Below are 18,717 nucleotides of genomic sequence, written 5' to 3' on the forward strand. Positions count from 1 at the left end.
TTGCTTAAGCAAGGCGAACGTCCACACTTAAGAGACTATGTAAAGAAGTGCTCCAGGATACCGAACATTGGTGGAACTAGTCAAATGCTTATGACTATCAACTGAGATCCCCTACGAGAGGGGGAGGGGGGACTTTGTATGTGCAGCTTGAGTGCACATTTCTGTATTTGCAGCTTGAGTGCACATTTCTGCATCCATTGAGAGGACCCTTGTGACAAAATTACATATCACTATCAACGCTCTAGAGACCTGTGTACCTCGTTATGTGATGAGGACTAAAATTGCTTTAAGAATGTTTTTGAGACTGAGGAACGGATGAAAATGTTGGCATGTGCTGCAAGGCAAGCATTATAGAAGCAGAAAGTTTGCCTTGCACATTAAAGCAGTCAATCTCACGAAGCATCAAATGATCGAACACCAGTACAAACAACTGCCTGCTTTATTAATCAATTTGTGGTTTTTCATTGATTTATTGTGAAGCTCTCACCCAATGAAGAGAGAGGACCATTACTGCCTTGCTTGGAGGTGGGAACATCAGCCCGGCCTTTTAGAAGTGCGCACCACTGACAGTATGCCCGAGGTCCAGTATTAGGTTCTCTTCACTCACATGAAGTCCTATCCTTGAGGACCCACACATAGGGAGAAAGAGCAAATATGTCCAAGTTGGAATGGAGCTTTGGGGACAGAAGAAACCGAGGGAGGCAGTGTTCCAGGAAGTTGGTAGAAAACCATAGTAGATCCAGATCCTGGGCATCGGACCTCATCTTCCCCTCCAGACATCTTGCTCTGCTGAATTAAGAGATTCTTGTAATGGATAAAGATGTCTGTAGGGAGTGAGATCTTCTTGTTCGGGTTTTGGTTCCCTGGGATCCAAGGAAATGTAGGTATGGTTTGACCCTGCATGTCCCAACAGGGGGCAGTCAAAGTGCTCTGAGGCCACCATCTGTGGATACCACAATTACAATGTCTTTCTGATGAGACTTCAGGTTTGGGCAGTCCTTCTAGCTGCTGGAGATTCTCTTCCAGGAGTTCCCTGTCTTTTGTAACCTGCCCTCTGTTACTTCTTCTGCTGTTTTTCAACAAGGCTGTCGCTGCACAAAACCGGAAAGAGATACAAACAAGAGGAGTGAGTTAAACCATCTTGGCAAGTTACACATCACAGGACACAGTCAGGAAACCCCATCAATTCATTAAATATCGATAACAAAGAGGACATAAAGAGGGTCTGCAGAGATAATACAATGCATTTGTACACTAAACTTTTTTAACCAATCAATGGCAATGGTAAACCGGTTAATAAAAATAAAACGAAGCTGGCACTCGTCCCATTCTGTAAGTGCTTGCAGGTGTGTTTACCGGCCCAGTGGCTACATCATTGCAATCTTTTTCCCTATTTTTTTTGCAGTGCGGCAAACAGCACCGACTCCGCTAATACGCCAAAGTAGCACGAGCTACTGTGTTTGTTCTATGCTTGTTTAATTTGTTATTGTCTATCACTTGACTGGAGTATCTTTTGTTTCTCTGCCATTTTTACCTTCAGTTTTAAACCCATCCCTTCTGCAATGCATTACCAGTTCCCATACAAATTATTTTTTTAATGCACCATTACACTCCTCAATTTAATCTCAGGTGGATATGTAACGTTTGGAGAGCAACAGAGACATCAGGGAGTATTATAAAAAACTGGTAACTTACCTGCCTCTGTAGGGATGAACAGTTTCAGGTGGAGAGGGTTGAGAAGGAAGGAAGGAAGAAAACATGTGTTAATGTCACAAGTTATGGTATGATCGCCACTTTCGATGGATACCTTTCACAACAGCTGTGCAGAAGACCCATAATGTGGATACCACCGATTCTTGGAAGTAAGGATTATGGTACATTGGCAGAGGTGTGGGGGTCTCAACACTAAGACAGCAAGGGTGTTGTACATCAGGGCGAAGGTGTATTAGCAGAGTGCACGCTCTACACCATGCACATGGATGTTCAAAGTTAGAACGGAAGAGCACTGGGAAAGCCTTGTGTAGGTGTGAGCCCCCCTCCCCCCAAGGCACCTAAACCCACAACTGCCTCTGCTGTTTCTCTTGCTGAAATACTGCACCAGCGACATCCCTAGACAGAATGTCAGGTTATGAGGTGGGACACTTAAGTTCCTGTACCGCAGGGTGTTTGTGACATGCCCCGCAGCACATTCACGTTCGGCCACTCAGACCCCTGGTGGGAAGACAACCACTTTTTAATAACCTAAAGCGAGAAGGCTTCCCACCAGTGTTATCCGACTGAGCGCTGTTCATGGTCTTTCATTCCGGGATGACCTTCACTGAAGGTTTACTAATAAGTGCCACATCTACTGCCTGCATTGGATTTCCTGATTGCTGGCCAAGGTTCACAATCCGCGATCCCTGCATTAGCTGCAGGATGAAAGTACACCAATGTCGCGCTCTCTTGGTAACTAAGGTACTGCCTTCTCTTGTGCACCACACCCACTGCGGACATCACTGGATTACTGTCTTTACAAGGTCACCAAAAGAGTGTATATTGGTTTGCCAGGAACTACCCTTAGCCAGTCCTTTCTTCACACCGTTAGTGATGCAGCAGCTCAGACTGTCAGAGGAGTAGGTCTGCTCAACATGCCTATACACCCCGCCTCCTTTTTGGTCTTTCTGAAGTTTGGGCAACTGTGTAGGGAATTGTAAAGGAGAAGGGATGGTGATCGAGGATGGCGAATGACAAAGCAATATTAACTAGGCATGGAGAGGCAGACCATCTTTTTGAAGCACAAATAAAATAGAGTTGCCAAAAGCACCTTAAAAAAAAAAAAAAAAGTCATCCCTCTATTCTCCTACATATACACCCCGAGCAGGAAGTGGTGTGTCCCAGGCTGTAAAATTTCCAAGCTGCAATTTGTAGCCATTTTTTCCACTAAGCAAATGTGTGCAATATTACCTACCTCCTTCAGATAACTAATTTTATTTTTGGCTTCGCTAAACTAGTACACAAATTGGTAATTATTTATATTACTTTTACAATCAGCTTGCCCCGTCCCGGTATTATATCATAGTTACTCACAAGCATTTTCCCAGGTGCCTTAAGTTTGGTCTGTAATGTGACCGAGAGCCGCATTGATGCCAGCATGGCTCGCGATCGGGCAAAGAGAGGCAGCAGGGAGGGTCGACTATACAGTGTGTGTGTCGGGTAAGCAAATCACAGATCTCTAGTGGCTGACCTGAACAGTATGAAACCAGAAAACATGGGATTCGTGGATTTATGGAATCGTGTGATCCTAGGCAATTGTTTTATTTCACTTTCCCTCCTATTTCTTCCTTATAACATATAAAGGGACCTCAAAATACATGACTTCCAGATGCACGGTGTACAAAACCTTCTCCTGTGTTTGATTTATTAAACTGTAATTGTGTTAATGGATGATAAGAAACCAGGCCACCAAAAGAGTGCACATAACTTCCTTAACTCTACAGTTCACTATTGCATTGCTGTCAGGGTGACAGAGAAAAAATAATGTTTCTAAATGCATGTTTGAAAACTAGCACTTTTAAAATTACTTTCCAATGCACTGATATAATCTGATGTACTTAGGTGAAAATGTCCTGCATGTTATTTAAATAATGTTTTTTGTATTTTGAAGAGGGTCTTATTTTTTATATATTTGCTGCAAGTTTACTTTAAAAATGAATGCTTTCCTACAGTTAAGCAGTGCAGAGCTCCCTAGTTACGTCTTTTCTTTAACACCAATTAACTTTTTGAATAAACGCTTGTCTGTTTATTTAGCATAAACATGCGGCCCCCAACCGTACTTGAGTATCATTTTGTTACATGCATTTAGTCCAAAGGAAGAACTTAGAACCATGCTCTACTCTGACAGGCCCGGTGGGGTGGATGTTTCACCTCTCACTGCTACTCAATGATCTAGGACAGTGGTTCCCAACCTTTTGGTTTCTGTGGACCCCCACTTTAACATTAATGGAACCCAGGGACCCCCACGGAATCATCATGGGAATCCGGGGACCCTCGCCTGAGTCATTACTGGAAGCTGGGGACCTAATTTGTCAATTTTTTAATTTTCTAGGCTCTCGCGGACCCCCTGAGAAGGCTTCGCAGACCCCCAGGGGTCCCCGGGACCACAGGTTGGGAACCACTGATCTAGGACTTCCAGGTCAAAGTCATGCACTAGGCACTTTGATTCAGACTGCGAGAAGACCAGACGTCCAGGCCTCCTCTGACAGATCACCATACATTCCGTTCTGCTAGCCAACATGCTTTTTTTATGCAAACTGCAACTTGTTCAGGTCCCTGAAAACCATCTTGACCATCCAGGATTCCCTTCTCTAAACATCCATTTAGAGTTCTACCCAGCAGCCCCTCACCTAGCAAAACTGTCCTCCTGAAGGTTCATTACAAGGCTGTTGGAGTTCAGGTACACTCGGTTTTGCGATGCTGCAATCTGTGGAGAAGGAGGGGGAAAAAAAACATTAGGATCACATACAGCAGGAACACAGGATGGGCTCAACAAGAAGAAAATCTGAAAGGGCTAGAGGACACTACATCACCGCTTGGGAAGGAATGATGCTCGAAGGGAGGGTGGAATATAATGTCCTCAGCCAGTGCAATCAGACCCTGACTCAGACACTTTCGAAGTGGTATCAAAGTGCTGTTCAACCTTGCCATGGCAGCATCCACTTTATCACGGTCAGTTACATCGGGTATCTTTGGAGCGCCTCAATGTCTAAAGAGGAATCTAGCTACCCAATAGCCTTTGATCTTTCAATTCAAGAGTTAAGAGGATGGGAATGCTCTTCTTATGCAACGAGAGGTGGGTTTAGTACTAGTAGAACACACATGCAAGAGAAAAAGCACTGCACTTTCAAAGAATAAAACATAATTTGACATATAACTTGTTTTTATAGAGCTTCTATCCAGTTTTCAAACAGGAAATTTAGAATGCAAGTCCTAGCACCCAATCAGAACGCTGAACACCCTTTCTTACAAATATGCCCCGCAACATTTGCTTTTGTTTCACAATATCCTGGCGGCTCTGTTAAACCGGACTTTAACTCTGAACGTCCCTCAGTCCTTGCCAGCACCAGTTTTCTTTTACCCGTCCCTCCATGCTTCAAAACCACCAAGTGTTTCATACCAGTCAAACTAACCCCTCAACCCAGTTACTAATCTCTCCTTTCTACTGGTGCTCATGAACACACACAAGTCTCTTGCCTTCATGGCGCACACCCCTTACCGTTTTTGCGATGGATTGTGCAGCACGGATCCTGCGCAGTTTTAAATACCCAGGATTTTTGCTCAGGGCCTCACCAATGTGACAAGAAGCACAGGTCAAAGAAAAAAAAGCCATTAGAACTGGAGCACGCCCCCCATCGTCCATATTACCAAAAAAGATCACGGTAGCGCATATACCTGACACTTTGAGTACTCCCCCCGCCTGTGGGACACCCCACTACGTGGGCAGAACATCAGATAAATCAGTTTCCAAAAGCATGACGTCACATCCGTAATGAATCGCTGCGCTGCGCAGCACAGTTTAGTTCCTGGAGTTGAAAGTCCAAGCGGAAACAGCAGGATTTGCCCCACCCCCACAGGAGCAAGCATGGAAACACATGCACCATTCAGTGGCCCGGGCACACGTTTCTGCAAAAGCATTTCAGTTTGTGCGGTCACCCTAGTTGTGCACTTAGTTTACAAATGGAACCAGATCTCTGTATTATAGTGGCTTAAGTCCAGCTAGCAAAAGTAAAAGCTGTCAAACTGAAGCTCCAACTCAAAGCATGGGAAGATCCTGGTGCAAAGAGATCTACTGCATTAACGATTTCAAATACATACACATGCGCCCGACTCTAGGACAATCTTTATGGACATTAAGACAGACTAACGGCTAAGCCAAGAAGTGGGGTGGACGCAGATGAAGCAGTAACCAAAGGTCAGAGCCCCCCCCCCCCCTCCTTTCACAAAAGTTCAAATACAAAACAAAAAAGCCAGAGGAGCTTCAAACAAGTTCTAGGTCCTGCGGGTTTCGTCCAGCCATCAGACTACCTAAGACTGCTCATTTCCCTGCAACATCGAAATTTCATCAATGGTTTTGGCTTTTCACGGCACAACCTTTGAACCCAATGACTGACTCCCATCTTGCCTTCTGGAATGTGCGCACTGGATCCCAAGGAGACAGCCCAAGACTCTGGGGGCTCCACTGGACTAGTGCGTGGTGTTTTGCACCCTGCTCTTGATCTGCTCGAAATGCAGAAGCACTAGGTCTTTTAAAGGCTTCCACTTTAGAGACCGAGCATCGTCATATGGGCATTGGTTGTGCAGCGTAGCCAGGCCATTAGTAAAAGAGGGATCACCTTCGCCTTAGATTCATCACTTGGCCAGTACGAGTGGTGGGGATGGAGGAAGCCTGGATTCAACTTTAACCCACCCATATCTTTAGGGTCTAGCATTAACCCACTCGCTCCTATGGTGTCCTATGCCTCCTTCAACATGATGTTGGTTCCTTGGAAAGGATATCATTTTGGCAGCAGCGGCCTCTCCTTCAGCCTGCACGATCTTCTGCTTCTGATCCTGCTTGGCCTTCTCCACCAGGAACTGGGCGCGCTGCGCCTCCTGCTGGGCTAGAGAGGAGGCAAAAACAGGGGTTGTCAGGGTGGGAGGAGGAGGAGAAAGAAAGCGCAGTAGCGCAGGGAAAGACCACGGGGTAGAAAGAAAATCTGCAGCACAAGAAGAAAGAAGTGAAATAAAATGTAGGAGGGACAGAGGAAGAGGGTGAGGGATCAGAAATGGGAGTGGTAGTTGGAAAATGGTGCAAGGAAAGCAGTGAAGAGGAAAGTGAGAAAGATGAGCAAACCAAGTGGGGAATCGGAGGTAAGGGTGATGGGCGGAGGGGTGGGAGGAAAGAAGAGACAAGTGGGAGGAAAGAAGAGAAAAACTGAGGATTGAGATTAATCAGGCGGCCAGAAGAGCTACAGAGTGGAGGAGGGAGCAGTAGTGAGAAGTGACAAGGCAAAAGAGGACACAGTAGGAAAGTGAGGGGGGGGGAGGAGTGGGTGGTACGGGTAGAAGGTACAAGAGAGGAAATTAGGGAGAAGTAAGTGAAGAAGAGATATGAAACAAAGTAGAGAAGAAATTAAGTGAAACCAGAAAAAGTAGTGAAGGGAAACAGGAATGTAAAGGCATAAGAGGATGCAAATTAGAACAAGGCGAAGTAGGGAAGGGAAAAGACCAGACAAACGAGAAACTCAGGGATGTTGGAATCACCTGGAGACTGAGGAGCAAGAGGGATGGAAAATTAAATCAGGAGGGAAAAAGTGATGAGTCGGGAAAGGCAGCGCGAGTCAAAGGCGAGAGAGGAAAGGGAAGAGGGGTAGGCAATAGGAGGTAAAAGTGAGGCATATGGGGTGACCGTGAAAGGGGGACATGAGACAATCTGAGAAAGTCATCAATAGAGAGCGAAATAAGAATAGATAGAGGGGTCGGGAAAAGTTAAGCAAAGGTTAAGAAATCAGTGATAGAGAAAAAAGAAAGGAAATGAGTAGAGCATGACTGTACGAAAAGTAACAAAATCAGTGAAGCACGATGGCAGAAAGAAACAAAGGGTTGAAACGGGGATATACGAAGAGCTATTGAAGCAGTTCCATTAACTTGCCCCAATGCCAATTTTACTGTGGTGAAGGTGGGTTTTGGCAGAGACAGAAGGTTAATCAGGGTGAGAGCGAGCTGCTGTGCACCAGCGGAGGATGCTCTTTAACCCACCCTGTGCACCCGGGTGTTCAGTACGTACCCACTTGCTTGGACTCGATGGCCGCCGTGTACTCCCGGCTGAAGCTCAGCTCGGTGATGGCCACGTCATCCACAATCAGGCTGAAGTCCCGAGCTCGCTCCGCCAGCTCCCGCCGGATCAGCAGCGACACCTAGCGCCAGAGGAGCAGAGGGTCAGGGAAAGATGCACTGGATGGCTGACCTACATTCTGTGCGCTTGCACCCCCAGTCCTCTCTGTGCTACACTCCAGACGTGCACCCAGAATCACTCCAACTGTAGTCAACGACGCATGCTCTGAAAGACCCACGATATGAAATAGTCACCAGGATGTCACTTGGTCAGTAAATTCCACACAAGTACGGGGTGGGGAGGGTAGCGTTCCTCCAGGCCATGATGTAGACTCCCCGGTGTCCTACAGCACATCCAGGCTCTATCTCTAGGTTTACAGGGGCCCCAGTCCCACAGCACACACCTGAGCGCGCTGGGTGATGAGCTGGGAGGCGTTGAATTTTGCGACCACACTTTTCAGAACCTCGTTGACAATAGATGGCAAGACGCGCTCCTCGTAGTCCAGTCCTAGGCGCTGGTACAGCGTTGGGAGCTCGGCGGCAATGGGGCGGGACAGGACACGAAGGGTGATGTTCACCATTTGCAAGTCTGGAAACAAATAGAAATATAGTAGACTGTGAAAGATCCCACAGCCAGGCTCGTGGACACAAGGCCCTTTCTCTCACTCCCTCACAGTTCTAGCTTGGCAGGTTTTCTGGCTGGGACAACATAGAAAAGCAAAGCTAGTCTGGAAAATAGGCAATAATAGGAAAATCACGAAAAAAAAAAAAAAAGTTTGGCCATGTCGTGAAAAAGCTCAATATATGCGACTTGCAGCACTTGTGATATGCGCTATAACTGTCACATAGCACTAGGCAAGAAAGTTCTTCCAACAATTTCAGAAGCTCTACTAATATGTTCCAACCATGTGGCACGTCCCCCACTTCTAATTAGACTTTCAATTTTTATACGAACCAAAACCACCGCAACTCAAAAAGGGCTTGAAGTTTAAGCTTTGCAAACAAAGCGTAACAAAGCTCTTAGCTACTAGCTTTCAAGAACAATTCTTTAGGAAGGCTACACAAGAGTTGGCAACCAGCAAATAACTGCTGGAAGTAATATTTCCCATTTGACTGAGACTATGTGACCCAGTTTTCTGAGTGGCCTACGGTGTCGCTTTGAAAATAAGTTGTAAATTAGGTTTCCCTAAGAGCCAGCAAGGTGGCCTGACAAAGGTACATGCTGCAGCTGGGCTCCAGTTAAAATATGAACTAAAGATGTGAGCACTGCACCCAGCCAGAATTATTGGAGTTTTTATTTAGCTGGGGCATGCAGGGTTCCTGCCCCTTAAACCAAGTGGAGGTACTGATGTGTGCAGTATGCAATGAGCCAAGCCTTCCGCCGACCCGCCAAATAAAAGCCCCACTGATCAGAGTGTATTATGGCTCTGCGCATGTCTTGGCAAGTGAGTGTGTGGATAGCTCTGCACCACCCCCAAGGCAGATCCACTCATTTAATTGTAACTGGAGCCTCTAAAGAAGGTGCGTGCCTGACGTCTCTCTCCCCGCATCACTCTTAATATTATCTGAATACACGTCTTTCCTCAGATGACGAAAAAGCAACAACTATATTTTGGAGAAGAGAACCAGATCCACCCCTCCACTATGGATCTTGTCTCTCATGTGCTTCGCTGCACAGTTCAATGGTTGTTTCCTTGTGCGTGGTTGCATTGAGACAATGTGAGGTCACTTGTCCTCGCACGTACAACAATGTCTGTTCCAAGAACAAGTCTTACATTCTTGCTACAAGCATGGAAAGGTAGGTACTCCCAGGTTTAAACGGTGTTTGGGGTCCTGAAAGGACATGCCGTACAAGTCTTTACGGCATTGGAATTGTGCATAACTGCATGGATCTGGGCAGCATTCCTGCAGACAGGCACGTGGTATGTTAAAGGACTGAGTAGAGAGCACCGCAGTGGTTTGTAACGCTGGTACTTTACGTCTTGTAGTTGAGACAGCTTACAATGCATGCAGGCTGCTTTGCAAGATGGCAATTGGTCGTAAGAAGGCGGTTTATGCCATCTGCCTTTGTACTTCCACCATACTATCATAAGGGTTTGGCCATTACACATAAAACAAATATATAACAATCCATCAGGACTTTTATAAAATACCTATTTCCATCAAACATTTCCTTTTGGTCATCTATATATGCCATAGTGGGGATGTGCTTCACTATATCCACCCCTCTCGTGTCCCTCTGAGCAGATGTTCCAAGCTCTTGACTCCAGTCCCTGTTAACACCGTGTCCTGCCATTGCCCTGTGCCCTGATTAAGCCAGAATTAGTAGTTCCTGCTTTTACTTATAAAACTTCAGTATCTGCAGCCAAAAAGTTAAGCTTTTTGATCTATTGGAGTCCAACATTAAGCAAGAAGATCTGGATCAAATATTGTGTTCAGCAGAGATAGAAAAAGAAGAAACTTTAAAAGGAGGTCATTCATCCTTAATACCAACTACTGGATCACTCACAACAGGTTAAGAAATAAATGGGTAGCTATGAAATATATGCCTCCTTTCCCACCATCTCTAATTTGTTCTGTAAGAATTGTACTTTTGAAGAAAGCCCATGGTTTTTACAGAATTATATTGGTTAATCCAATTTATAAATTAAACTAAGTGCTCTTTAACTTGCAACATGGCAATATATTGGGTGCTACTGAACACAAGGCACAGAATGAATACTAAATGACAAGCATTATTATTATTAGCCTTTGCCAGAGAAGCCTCGCAGTGTATTTAGCAGACAGAAGTGGCACACACCCAGTTTTAGGGCTAGGTTTGTGTGTTCCAAGTGTTCACAACTGCCTCCTAAAATTCTCTACTCACCTTTGGACCCAGTAGGCGAAGATATTTTTCTCGGTTTTGCTCGGATGTCATAAATGATGGGATATTGAATCCAAGGAAATCTAGACAGACAGGAGATAGGTCACTAATAATGAAGACACAGAATGTTATATATAACCACGGAGGTTGAATTCCCCTCCTGCCTCAGAAAAGAATTTCCTTGACAGGGTGCATGGTTATAGTGGATCAGTGCAGTGTGTCTTAGGGAAGAAGTACTTAATTGAATGAACATGGATATAGAATTCAACCCACCCTTGAAACCTGTGAATCTATCACAAATGACCATGTAAGATATAAATGCACAAACCACTGCCAGGAGCAACCGCTGAAGCAGCAAATGCATGAGGGGAAAAGCCAAGAACTGGTAGGAATAGAGGGAATTGATTTCCTAGTCTCCCCAAGAAAGCAGCCGCCCAGGAGCATGGTAGCGCTTTAGAGTGACCTTTCGGCAAGAATCCAGTGCAGGCATAGAATCCCACCACCTTCACTTCATCAACACAGAGACCAAAGAGGTGTCAGTGACATACCTGAGATGCAGTCCCTCTGAAAGGATGGTGTCTGGCTGAACTCCTCCGATCCGATTAAAGAAGATAGCCCTGTGTCCTCCTTCCACTGCATCAAGAATGATAAAAAAAAAAAATATAAAAAAAAATTAATGGTGACATGATACAGCATCTAAAATTTGCCCACAGTCCGAATGAGTCCTTCCCTACAAAAAGTAACCTGTGTATCAACATTTTTCATAACAGGGGATTCTTCATGCATCGCTTGACTTTTCGATGAGTTTGAAGATATACCTCAACAAAGCATGTTTCTCACCTTGAAACAAGGACTCCTTGATGGTGTAGGCTACAGCCCCTGCCCCCAGTAAGAGTTTCATGGCAGTGCCCATCCCCCTTGGGCCTGCAGGGAGGCGGCCCGCAAAGTCTTTTAAGTTTTGTGCCATTCTGCCACACCTAAAATAAAATCAAAGGTCGGGTATTAGATCCCATGAAAGAGAACGACAATCCTATGTGGTACGGCTCACAAGGGACACAGGTAGGCATCAATAAGTGAAATAGTTTCTGCTGTTCAAACAAAAGACAGAATAAGCAAATTATGTTTCAGCACACCAGAACCATGCTCCGTGCAAAATGCATAGTTACATAACCTGTTTACATTGAGCAGGATGCACTAGGGAACATTTGGTGACCTAGAGTGCACCTTCTAAGGTCAGGTGCCACCCCCTGCTTGACTTTGCACTGGCCGTAAATCAATGAAGAGATCATGACAACTGTACCTACCTGATGCCATTCAGGTCCATGTGACAACAGACATTCTTAAAAAGGGCCATAAAATGTCCGACTATTTTCCCAAGAAAAGTAAAAAACATTACTGTGCCTTGCTTATCCAAGTCTATAAGTTGTTGTGCGAGTATTTTTTTTTTAAATAACATCCATGTCAGTACTGTAGGAAGGAACGCATTGTTCATGGGCTAACAACTTTCAAAGAAGTAGTTGCGATCTACATGCTGTTGGTGATTGCTCATTGTTTGATTATTGCGTACTAGGGAAGAGAGTTGGCATGTTATCTGCGTTTTGAGCAGAGTCAATGGGTAAGGCACAGGCACTCAAATTGTAAGAGCGGGAAATGATACACATCTTACCCAGGATCTATGATAGAAATATGAACGATATGGGAGCCTTTCGCTACAATAGATGCTTTAAGGAATATTATTCTGAATAATATGCACAAGACCCTGAATGCCCAACAAGATTCCTACACCCTTTTTGGAAATGAGTCGGCAGGGCTCCTTCAGATTCTGATGCGGTTGGTGAATACTGGAGCATCCCATAAAATGAAGGAAGCAATTCACAAAGATTAAAAGCCTCCTTCTACTGGTCAGGCAGCAGGGAAATTATTATATACACACACTGAAATGTCTGGGATAATCCTGATGGATTTAGAGAATGTTGCCCTAAATGTTTAAATCAAATAAGTGTTATATCCAGGTCAATCTTTCAGTCTTTTATATGGGGGCATGCTCTAGATTATTTCACTTAACTCGCAGGACGAGTCAGGGCTGCACACTTACTGACTGGTATTTGTGCTGTACCCGGAACTTTAAGTAAGTCATCTAATGATTTTGCTGAGTCATTCTTCAAGGTATGGCATATAATATTGCAGCATAGGCGCATATTATTGCAATCGGTCTATCCATTGCTGCTGTTGCAGTACTGGCCAATAAGAGAGGTTCAACTTTTTTTGTCAAATCTCCACATACCTGCTTAATTTGAGAAAACGCTCAAAATGTAGCCCATCAAACTATAAGCGTTTTAGATGACAGATGTGTTTTAGGACAGAGCATCTAAGAGTTGCAATTATTTCTAGCGTGGACCAAATGTCAGATTTTAATAGCGAGAAGTTGTTACAAAATGTTGTCATCCCGCTGTATAAACTGGGTTAGGTTTCTAATGGTTATAAAGGGGCAGTATGACATCCTCAAAATAGTGCTTCTTACAATTGGTTTTTAATTGCTGTTTAGGGCCTTTCTGTTATTAATCTCCACAGTATATTTCAGGTGTGTCCTATCTATTTGGAGTGGTTTTATCTGACGTCACAAAAAAGGAGATCTCGGAGGTAATTAAATCTTCTGCTAGACAGTGCCGTACAGGCTATTCCTGACCTTCGGTCACAGTACTGGAGGTATACGGGTAGCAAAACACGCAAGTGATCTTTTTGTCTCTCTGAGCCACCTTATAAACAACTCAACTACAAGTTTTGGGCCAGCTATTTAGAAACATACACTTAGTTCAGTTTCAATCAATCAATTGATCTTTATTTCGGCCAATTTGGCCATAAAAGATGTACACACAAAACACACGTATAAACATATAAAACCATCAAGGAAAAGTAAACAGAAAACACATCAGATAAAAGACCATACAATTAAAATAAAAACTTAAAGTTAGATAGGAGCCTGCAACTTTAAAATACGGGTACGAATATGCCAGACATTGGTAAGGAATTTGGCTAGTGCAAACACAATTGGACCTGAAACATCAGTTTTTAAAATTCTGTACACCGGGAGGTACTCCCTAAAACCAAGGTTTCTAATAAGTGGTAGGAGCCAATATTTCCTGGCGGCCTTGTAAGTTGGACAAAACAAGACCACATGCAGATCGCTTTCCTCTGCTCCCACACATGTCGGACATAGCTTGGTAGATGACAGTGTTGACCAGGAGCAGGTGTAAGATCGCAGAGGCAATGAGCCATATCTCCATTGGTGAAATAGCTTCCTGGCCAGCACAGGAGACATAGCATCCAGAACCCTCTCCAGGCGGTATGAGTCCTTGCTTTGCGCGAATACAGATGTTAATGACCCCTCATTCTTGCAGTCTAGGGCCATAGCTAATTTCTGCTCGTGGTAAGCACTGACCAAAGCTCTTCGTGGGATCCTTAGTGAGGCGTTAGCTGGATCCGACCACAGGTCAGGGAGGCCCAATCCCATACAGGACTTTTTTATATATTTTATCCACGGGATCTGTAAAGCTTTAGGGTGGGTTAAAAACTCCCTCAGTTCCGCCCTATAAGAAGAGAGTTCTTCGGTGCTCCATAGCCTTCGCCAGAAGACTATGGGTCTGAGACCTAATTCATCTGCTATTGGTCTCAGGCCCAGATCCTAGTTCAGTTTCAGATTCCAAATTGTTTTGATAATTCTGGATCTGCATTTTATAGGTTTCTGTAAATGCAATATTTCTTTCATCGATTACTGTCTAAAAAAGTAACTATGGAACCTATTTCTTTAGCGATAGGTATTATCCAGCACTAACAATAAATGTTTCATAAAAAAAATAAAAAAAGTACAGATTACTTACTGAAAAGAACAGTATGCTAAATTTGGCAAATAAATGGATAGAGAATCTTGATGGGGGTGGGGGAGGTCCGGAAGAGGTGGTTTGTAATAGTCACAGAGACCCAACCATGTGAATGTAGCTAATTTATTTATAATATATTTAAGAAAAAACGTATTTTTATTGGAACTAGTCTAACCGGGTCTGCTAAATTAATTTTAAGCAGCATTGCCGAGGTGTTCGAAGAGGTATTTTTTTAATCTCTGCTTGCACACTACCCACCAATATTTCGTTTCTTGCGGAATTTGTTTCATGGGTCAATGTGGATTAGAACTATTCACTGTGGCTGTAGGCAAGGACAGGCACAATCCTGCCTAAATGTGGTGTTTGTCAAGCAAATAGATGGTCTTACCACAAATCAACAGTATATGATACAGCGGCATTATCATGTATTGGCTTCCACACTTTTCTTCATCATATGCAATAACCTGAATTCTGTTTGTCTTAGTCTACTCCATGCCATGAACATATAATAGCATATTTATAATTTTCCTCCAGCGATCGTGCTGCAGGAATGCCACTAGACACTAGGGCTTTTTTTATTTTTAAGCAATAAAGGGAGCGACATACACCCCTCCCCCCCGGCCCGATCTGCCTATTTTTATTTGGCCAGTCTGCCCCCAAAGGGGACAGAAACCACTTGTCACAAGTGGAGCGGCACCCTGGGCAAGGGACGCTCCCCAGGGGAGTAATTTTGTTTTATGCCATTTCTGTCCCCCTTGGGGGCAGATCAGCCTATTTTAATTAGGCCCATCTGCCCCCAAGGGGTGCAGAAACCACTAGACACCAAGGGTATATATATATATTTTTTAAATTTTACACAAGGGGAGCAGCCCCTTGGCCATGGGTCGCTCCCCATGGGGGGCATATTATATTAGGCCATTTCTGCCCCCCTTTGGGGCTGATCGGCCTATTTTTATTAGGCCCATCTGACCCCAACTGGGGCAGAAACCACTTAGGCAACATGGATCGGTGTGTGTGTGGGTTTTATTGGGGCGCGGACCTTGAGCAAGGGTCGCTCAACAAAGGGGCACATTATTGATGGCCATTTCTACTTCTGTAAGGCCCATCTGCCCCAAAGGGAGGCAGAAAGCCCGCCCACTAGACACCAGGGAAGATTTATACATATATATATTATTTAAAACAAAAACGTTGGGGGTATGGCCATGCCCTTGCCCCATATAAATGGAGACAAAGTTGTTCTGCCCACCGGTGGGCAGATGGGGATAATTACCCCCAATCCACCCCGCTAGAAGGGGGGAGGGCAGAAAGCATACTAGATGCCAGGGAATTTATTTAAAAAAAAAAAATTAAAAATGGGTATGCCCCCCAACCCCACCCCAACTCAAGGGGGTAACAGTCTTTCATCCCTGTATCCCCCTGCAAACTAAAGGATCTTATCCAAACGACAAGCAAGAGGACAAATTTGATTATTTTGGGTTCTGATTTTACATTTGGGCCAAGACAGCTTGGCTGACTCCTAGGGCCATATGTACGAAAGCTTTTTCCCCATAGACACAGAATGGGTAAAATCCTTTGGTACATCTGGCCCCTGGCTGCACTTTTTGGACGCGCAGGTTAGCCACAGGTCCTGTCTCTCTCAATAGATCTGTGAGTGGGCGCGTGAGTGTCTGAGTGGGCGCACAAGTCTGAGTGCATGTATGAGTGACTGGTTTTTCTTTAAACATTTTTCACATTTGTGAATATTTTGCAAATAATTTGTGGAAATTCGCAAATATGACGCATGGTGATGCAAAATTATTTGAAACCCATAATTTGCCCTTAAATCACACCTACATCACACCCATGAGGTCAGGGTATCTTCACCCTAACTCATGTTGCCACTTTCAGTTAGTAATTTCACCCCTGGGGTCCGTGTTACTTGTCTATTACAGAAACATACACAACTCCAAACAGGTGCCGGACACAAATAAATGTGTACACATTTATAAACACACAGTTTAAAAGCTGATTTCAGCTTCAGATCTAGCCCCACCGCTCTTCAGCATCTAGCCGGATCATGCACCAAACATGCACTCTTGTCTCTGGCTTCTGCTGGCCCACATTTAGGTGACTCAGATACGGCTCTTGCTAAGACAACTGCTAGAGCACTGCTCTTATTTCCTAGTCCACTGTTCACACACTGATAGAGTGGGACCTAGTAACATGTCAAATCACCTTGTATCTTTGCTAGACTGAGAGTGGACACAGATGGTAATATTGAAGGTGCTGTACAGTCACACATTATGCACTGGTGTGTTAGCATGAGACTCTCCCAGGCATGAGACTTTCCCATTGGTTTGGTTGGTGCCACTTTAAGGGACTTGAGAAAAGCAGTACTATCTAACATGCATGAACCCTATGAATGGTGTTCTGGTCTCAGATTCACTTTGAAGGTCTACTTTAAGGGTTCAGGTGAGCCACCAGTAGATAAAAGAAGAAAAAAAACAGAAGGATATTTATTTTTTATGCTGTCTGGTTCAAAACAGACATGGCTGTGTCCACTGATCTAGGTCCCACTGCATGCAATGAGACTTTGTGTTGTCATCATCTGGGCAAAGGTTCAGTAATGTTAATGTAGTGCGATAACATTTGAAAACGCATACATCTTTAGATCACAGAATTTTGGCAACTATGTAATTCACCTGTATCTGCTCCTTAAATATACACCTTTTCAACTACCAAATGTTTTACTTCTGCTTCTACATTTCTTCACTATTCACAGCTCATTCCAATATGCCACTCTTTTACAGCATTAGTGGACCGAACGGAAGACCCATTAACGTGCCAATCCTGTTGGCACCTATTTGTTTGCAGAGCCCTCTGGCGTTTCAGGTCCATTTGTGAGTAGATCATTCACCCCACCATTTGTGACCTGTAGTCCCGATCTTGTATTGAGTGAAAACAGGGTTTAGAGACATGAAGTGCAAAGCAGTAAAAAAAGAAAAAAAAAAAAAACGCATGGAAGGAGATACAAATGCACGAACCTGGGAAACTTGAAAACAGCGTTCATGTGTGGGCGCTGACTCATACACAATGCGAATGAGATCTAGCCTGAGTGGTAGTCGGTGCTATGAATACTTGCGAAACCAAAAGGTAACAAGCATTTGCAATGCAACAGGTCTCGCGTTTGCTCATGTTTGAGCAGATAGGTGAAAAGTCGGGTTAGGAGTTTACAACGCTATAAAAGTGCATTTATGTACATAAGCCGAAAAAGTGCATTTAACTATGTAAAGCACTCGACTTCTGCCAAGCGAAATCGCGCTAGTAAATTAGAGAAAAAGTAGTCCACGAGGCGGACAGAAAACAGCGAGCCTCGCATGTTATATGTACTTGGTCGATGCGCTCGAGGAGGGCTAGCTATCGGAAAAGGCATGACGTATGCATGCCTTTGACTAATGAAAGCAAGCAGATGTTAATAGGCAAGCCCACTAACCAATGCAAAAACACTGATGTGACGTCGACAGAGCTCCGAGCCCTTTTCTAAACCCTAAAGCGTCTTGCTGCGATACGCATGCGCGAGCGCTTGCAACGCAGGATCGACCCTAAAAAGGAGACACTGCATCACAATCCCACCTGCCTCAGTTTTTCCCTAGTCTTTTACAGTCTTCTCTACATGCCCATACTCTGGACTTGTAAGCAGCAGCAAAGCCCTTAAAATACCAAACCAGAATTGTTCAGAACAGTAACTGTAGGGGAACCCCAATTCTATATACAAGTCAATGTTTGAGTTGACCACGGTTCTATACAGCACTGTTGTTCAATAGCCTCTTTATACGTGAAGTGGGAAAATATAGCAGGAATTAAAAAGTATATGCCTACAGATACAACATGCTTTAGAAACACCATGTGACATTTAATTTCACCAAATATTCCTTTCAGGGGTGAAGCTCAGTTACCTATCTATATGAAAACCCAGGTTTAAAATCATATTCATATCAAGTTATGTCCATTCCCTTTTACCCAATGTGTATAAAAGGGATATTTTCAAAACAACCAATTTTAAGTTTCTCATGTAGATGTTTGGGCAAGTCATCTATTCAAAGATTTTTTTTGGGAATGCAGGCACTGAGTTTAAAATGGGATAAACAG

General features: G+C 44.1%; 1 protein-coding gene across 2 annotated transcripts in view; it reads right to left on the reverse strand.

Moving 5' to 3' along the window:
• Window positions 1-421: 421 nt before the first annotated feature.
• PHB2 (prohibitin 2) overlaps window positions 422-18,717 on the reverse strand; it is a 29,444-nt gene continuing 11,148 nt past the window's right edge. For both annotated transcript variants that reach the window (XM_069243017.1, XM_069243018.1), the window contains exons 2-9: window positions 11,552-11,688; window positions 11,260-11,344; window positions 10,715-10,794; window positions 8,253-8,437; window positions 7,802-7,931; window positions 6,530-6,635; window positions 5,252-5,327; window positions 422-4,459 (exon numbers count right to left, since the gene is read on the reverse strand). In XM_069243017.1, the coding sequence (XP_069099118.1) occupies window positions 4,379-4,459; window positions 5,252-5,327; window positions 6,530-6,635; window positions 7,802-7,931; window positions 8,253-8,437; window positions 10,715-10,794; window positions 11,260-11,344; window positions 11,552-11,678 (870 nt within the window). In that variant the 5' untranslated portion in view covers window positions 11,679-11,688 and the 3' untranslated portion in view covers window positions 422-4,378. The remainder of the gene's footprint in view (window positions 4,460-5,251; window positions 5,328-6,529; window positions 6,636-7,801; window positions 7,932-8,252; window positions 8,438-10,714; window positions 10,795-11,259; window positions 11,345-11,551; window positions 11,689-18,717) is intronic.

The sequence above is a fragment of the Pleurodeles waltl genome, chromosome 7, assembly GCF_031143425.1.
Source record: "Pleurodeles waltl isolate 20211129_DDA chromosome 7, aPleWal1.hap1.20221129, whole genome shotgun sequence".
Lineage (NCBI taxonomy): Eukaryota > Metazoa > Chordata > Amphibia > Caudata > Salamandridae > Pleurodeles > Pleurodeles waltl.